Source organism: Sceloporus undulatus, chromosome 2, assembly GCF_019175285.1.
Source record: "Sceloporus undulatus isolate JIND9_A2432 ecotype Alabama chromosome 2, SceUnd_v1.1, whole genome shotgun sequence".
Lineage (NCBI taxonomy): Eukaryota > Metazoa > Chordata > Lepidosauria > Squamata > Phrynosomatidae > Sceloporus > Sceloporus undulatus.
Genome location: NC_056523.1, coordinates 332548619 through 332554618, shown reverse-complemented (window position 1 = coordinate 332554618; position 6000 = coordinate 332548619). Strand labels below are relative to the sequence as shown.

Below are 6000 nucleotides of genomic sequence, written 5' to 3'. Positions count from 1 at the left end.
TAAATGTTATTACTGTGGTATAAATAGGGGCTTTGTGTGACCCTTGTGAAAATTTCAGTCATCAACCCTTTGACCCTTTTATAGAAACATAGAGCTGGAAGGTATACCAAGGGTAGGGTTGCCATAAGTCTGGACCTCCAAACTGGGACAAATGTAGGACAAATGTAGGACAAAATTTTCAAATGGAGGGCACATTTGTTTAAAATGGAGGACACACGAAAAAATTTGATGGTTTTAAAAAAATGTTAATATAAATACATGTTTCTTAGGCATGATCAAAATGGAGGACATTTGGGCATTATTCCTAGACAGATGGCAGAAATGGACTTTCCCTTTCTGGCCACCCCCCCCCCCATTCCAAACAGCACATTTGGGCATTGAACATGGCTTTACTTAACATGGCAATCTCTTGCATATTTCAGAGGCTTATTCCATAACCAAACTCTTTGGGTTTCACACTGAATATGCCAAGGTGGTTTAACAAGAAGTGGGTTTGCCCTCGGATTCAACTGTACTTCTCAGAAGTGTGTACTTGGTCAAGGGACTTTGGTTTTTCCCCACTGTGCATGAGTTTGTAAAAATGAGAGTAACTTACATTGGTCGTGCCTCAGAATTTGGCTCATTTCATCATCATCACTATCCTCATCCTCCTTCTCCTCTTCTTCCTCCTTGTCCTTCCTCCCTCCTTCCTTCCTCCCCCTTCCTCCTTCCTTCCTTCATTCCTCCTCCTCCTCCCTTCCTCCCTCCTTCCTTCTTCCTCCTCCTCCCTTCCTTCCTCCCTCCCCCTTCCTCCTTCCGTCCTCCCTCCTCCTCCTCCCTTCCTTCTTCCCTCCTTCCTCCCCTTTCCTCCTTCCTCCTCCCTCCCTCCTTCCTCCAGCCCAGGCCAAAGTGGAGGAGGAGGTGGGTGGCTGCCTTGGGGCGCTCCCCCCCGCCCGCGCGCCAAGGCAGGAGGCAGGCAGCCAGCCACCTCCGCCTCAGCCTCCTCCTCTGCCTCCACCTCCCAGGCCCAAGGAAGTGCCCAGCGCAGAGGCGCGCCAGGCGGAGGAAGCGGTGGGTAGCTGCCTGCCAGTGCCTGCTGCCTTGGCGCGTGCATGCGCGCAGGGAGCACCAAGCCAGGCAGGCACCTCTGCCTCCTCCTCTGCTTGGGCCTGGGCTGGGAGGCAGAGGAGGAGGAGGAGGAAGGAAGGAGGAAGGAGGGAGAAAGGAAGGGAGGCTTGGAACGGAGGAGGAGGAGAAGGAGGTGCGCCTCCTGCGCACACCTGTGCCCCCTCCCCACCTCCCCGCCACCCTCCCCCCCACGCACTGCCTCCTCCTTTGCTTCCGAACGGAGGAGGAGGAGGAGGTGGGTGGCGCGGCCACACGGGGAGGCAGGGGAAGGTGGGTTGGTGCCGCGCGGGCCCCAAGCCGGGGGCAGGGGGCCAAACCGGGCCGTGACCGTGACAGGGCCCCCAAAAGCATGTTTGTCACGGGGGCCAACGGGTTATGGCATCCCTAACCAAGGGCCATCTAGAACAATCCCCTTAAGTCATGTAGGACTATAGAACTAAAGCTTTCCTGGAAAATATGCATCCAACCTCGATCATACAAGTTGGAAAAGCGGGTTACAAATAAAATTATTATTATTATTAACCTCTGTTTAAAGACCTTCAAAAAAGGAAAGTCCACCGCCATCCAAGGCAGTCTGTTCCACTGTTGAACATCTCTTACAGTCAAAAGTTTCTCCCTAATGTTTAGGTAGAATCTCCTTTCTCACAATTTGAATTCATCAGTTTGTCTTTTTGTGTCTGGATCAGCAAAAAAACAATCAGAAAACAATCCTTCTTTGAAGATTCTGAAACAAAGGCTGGATGGCCATCTGTCCCAGGGAGGGCTTTGGCTGTGTCTTCCTGCGTGGCAGAACCCGGTGGGCCTTTGTGACTCTGCAGACGCTTTGTTTCTATGATTCTGTGGCTCCATCTTCTACATGACATCACTGCAGATATTTAAAGATTGCTATTAAGTCCCCTATCAGTCTTCTCTTCAGCAAGCTAAACAGTCATTCCTCATAAGACTTGGTCTCCATACTTTTGACCATCTTGGATGCTCTTAGAGTCATAGAATCATAGAATTGTAGAGTTGGAAGAGACCACAAGGGCCATCCAGTCCAACCCCATTCTGCCATGCAGGAATTCTCAGTCAAAGCATCCTCTCTGGACATGGTCCATCAGATGCCCACAAACTCAGCAGACAGCCATTTTCCTTGGGAAACAGGGTGACATTTAAAAACTTATTGAAACTCATAGTGAAGAAATGCTCTAGGTTGCAAAACTGTTTGCTTTGGCAGGAAAGAGGAGCTACAATGACCTTTCTGTCTTTTCTATCTCTCTCTCTCTCTTTCCCAACAGCACCACCAAAGGAGCCCATACTGATGTGTCGGTCAAACAATTACCCCAACGGATTCTACTGCAGTTGGCACCTCCCCAGCCCAACCTACATTAACGACACCTTTGACATCACCGTAATGTAAGTGGCGCTTGTGGGATGGTGGTGGTACCGAAGGCTACGCAGGGAACAGTCTATATTCCTTCTGCAGATGGGTAGAAAGGTGGGACATTGTTGACAGTATGACAAGTGTGATGTGGTTAGCCATTCCATAACAGACACACAAGTGGAAGTGGAGAAGTGGAGAGATCTCAGCTGCATCTGAGGAAGTGGACTGAAGTCTACAAAAGCTCATGCTGTCAACGTCTTTCTTTCAGTTAGTCTCAAAGGTGCTACAAGATCTCTCAGTGGCCCAGTGGTTAAATGCCTGTACTGGAGCCACTCACTCAAAACCATAAGGTTGCGAGTTCAATACCAGCGAAAGGGCTGAAGCTTGACTCAGCCTGCATCCTTCCGTAGGTGGCTAAAATAAGTCCCCAGATTGTTGGGGGCAATTAGCTTACACTTTGTAAACTGCTTATGAAGTGCTTAAGTGCACTGATAAGCAGTATAAAAATATACTTGCTATTGTTGTTGCTGTGGTTGTTATTTGCTATTATCCATTGTATTTATTATATAATATTTCTATTATAAAAAACCATAAACAAACAAGCCACCTTTTTCTATATACTGAAGTATATAGAAGTCCCCACTTTGATCCTAGGTGACTTTAATATCCACGTTGACGATTCCAATAACCCTACAACATCTCGCTTCAACTCTCTCCTAGCTTCTTTTGGCCTCCAGCCACACTCCAACTCTTCAACTCATTCTCACGGTCACTGTCTTGACTTAGTTCTTGCTGCAAACTGCACCATTTCTGACTACCTGGCACTTGACTTTCCACTATCTGATCATCATTTAATCTCCTTCGCTCTTACTTATACTCCTCCTCCTCATCACACTATTCAACGCCATTTTCGTGATCTTCAATCTGTCGACTCTAACCATCTTGGTCTGACCCTGGATTCATCTCTCTCTTCCCTAAATCTCGGGGATTCTGCTGATTCAGCAATGTCTTTATTTAACTCCACTCTTTCCTCAACTCTCGACCATTTTGCCCCTGTCTCTGTACGCACTTCTTCCTCTAAGACTAGACCTTAGCCCTGGCTTACCCCCAACATTAAGTTTCTCCGGTCCTGCTCTAGAGCGGCCGAACGTCTTTGGAGAAAGTCCAAAGAGTGGACTGATTTTATCCATTTCAAATTTGTTCTTTCTTCCTTCTCACGCGCCCTGTCTATAGCAAAACAGAATTATTACAAATCATTGATCTCCGCCAATGAGAGGCGCCCGCAGCGTTTGTTCTCCACCTTCAACACTTTGCTTCAACCTCCCTCTCCTCCTGTCTCTTCATCATTCTCTCCTAATGACTTTGCTAATTATTTCATCTCTAAGATCTCCACTATTCGCTCTGAGATAGTCCCTCCTGATTCTTCTTCTGCTCTTAATCTTTTATCGCCCTCGCCTAACAAATTTTCTGTGTTTCCTCCTGCCTCTTTGGATGAACTCTCTACACTTCTGAACTCTTCCAAACCTGCAACCTGTTCTCGTGATCCAATTCCTACTCGTCCTCTAATCTCTATAGCTCCCTCCTTTCTCCCCTCGCTTCTCCATATCTTCAATCTCGCTCTCTCTACAGGCTCCTTCCCTTCGGACTTCAAACATGCTCTCATTTCCCGAATTCTGAAAAAAACCTTCTCTTGACCCCTCCTCTTTGTCTAGCTATCGTCCGATTTCTCTTCTTCCTTTTCTTTCTAAGGTTTTGGAACGGGTTGTTTATTCTCGCTGTCTTGAGTTTCTTGAAGCCAACTCCATCCTCGATCCCTTTCAGTCTGGTTTCCGCCCAAGGCATTCTACTGAGACAGCTCTCACTAAGATTTCAAATGACCTTTTACAGGCCAAGGCTAATGGCCTTTACTCTGTTCTCATCCTTCTTGATCTGTCTGCAGCCTTTGACACCGTTGATCACTCTCTTCTAGTTAATATACTTTCTGACCTTGGGTTCTCAGACTCTGTTCTCGACTGGTTTAGATCTTACTTGTCTGGCAGATCTTTTGCAGTGGTTGCAGGCGGTCAGACTTCTTCTCCTGTTCCCTTATCTGTTGGAGTTCCCCAGGGCTCTGTTCTGGGTCCCCTTCTGTTTTCTCTCTACACACTGTCCTTAGGAAAACTCATTAGCTCTTTTGGCTTTTCCTACCATCTGTATGCCAATGACACCCAGCTGTATCTTTCCGCCCCTGACCTTTTTCCAAGGCTTGTCTCACAGCTGTCTCACAGTGGATGTGCCATCGGCGTTTGAAGCTCAACATGTCCAAGACGGAGCGTCTTGTCTTTCCTCCTAAGTCCACCCTTCAACTCTCCTTTTCTGTCTCTGTGGACAACATTTCTATTCAACCAGTCCAGCAAGCCCGCAGTCTTGGTTTTATCTTTGACTCTTCTCTGTCGTGTATCCCTGATCCAGACCACAGCCAAGGCTTGTAGATTCTTTTTGTACAATATTGCCAAAATCCGACCATATCTCTCTGCCTCTACTGCCAAGATCCTGGTCCATGCCCTAGTGATCTCATGACTTGATTACTGTAATGTCCTCCTGGCTGGGCTTCCTCTTTCTCACCTCCGTCCTTTAATCTCTGTCCAGCATTCAGCTGCACGCATTATCACTTCCACCCACCGCTCTGACCACATTTCTCCTGTGTTGGCATCCCTTCACTGGCTCCCTCTCCCTTTCCGCATTCAGTATAAGCTCCTGCTGTCGACATTTAAAGCCCTCCATGGACTGGCCCCTCCTTACTTATCAGACCTTCTTTCTCCTCACCTTCCCACCAGGGCCCTCCGTTCTGGTAGTCAAGGTATGCTGTCCCAGCCCAGGATTTCCTCTGCCCCATCCTGGATTCACCCCTTTTCACTTGCTGCCCCTCACTCCTGGAACCTTCTTCCCCCACAAGCAAGAGCCATCACTTCTTTAACCAGCTTCAAAACGGAGTTGAAAAACATCCTGTTCAGAGAAGCCTTCCCAGGCATTGCATAATTGTCACTTGCTATTTGATGTTCTTTTGTTGCCTGTTTTATTGAATCCTTTCCTGTATTGCTATATATTTTATATGTATTATCCTACTAGAGAGGCCCCTTCCCCACCACCACTCCCTTCTCCTTTTGTGTCCTGTCTTTTTAGATTGTAAGCCTGAGGGCAGGGAACCGTCCAATTAAAAAGATTGTATGTACAGCGCTGTGTAAATTTACAGCGCCTTATAAATAAAGGTTAATAATAATAATAATAATAATAATCACAGAAAAGATTAAAACACCTAAGTAACGAACACAGTATCCAATAATAGCCAAGATAAAAAGCCAAAAGAGCACAAAAAGGACATAGGCAGAGAATTTGTGGCTTCCAGCATGGCTGATCATGGTTCTTCAGCAGAGAAGGCTAAATATCTTGCAAACCTACAAATCCCAGAATTCTGTAGCATTGAGCCACGCCAGTTAAAATGTTAATCTGCATTATTTCTGCAGTGCAGATAAGGCTCTAGGTGGTACCTA

General features: G+C 47.0%; 1 protein-coding gene across 4 annotated transcripts in view; it reads left to right on the top strand.

Annotated features, from left to right (window-relative positions):
* Positions 1 to 6000, top strand: part of CNTFR (ciliary neurotrophic factor receptor) — a 549220-nt gene that overhangs the window by 462246 nt on the left and 80974 nt on the right. For all 4 annotated transcript variants that reach the window (XM_042448841.1, XM_042448839.1, XM_042448840.1 and 1 more), the window contains one exon: positions 2385 to 2502. In XM_042448841.1, the coding sequence (XP_042304775.1) occupies positions 2385 to 2502 (118 nt within the window). The remainder of the gene's footprint in view (positions 1 to 2384; positions 2503 to 6000) is intronic.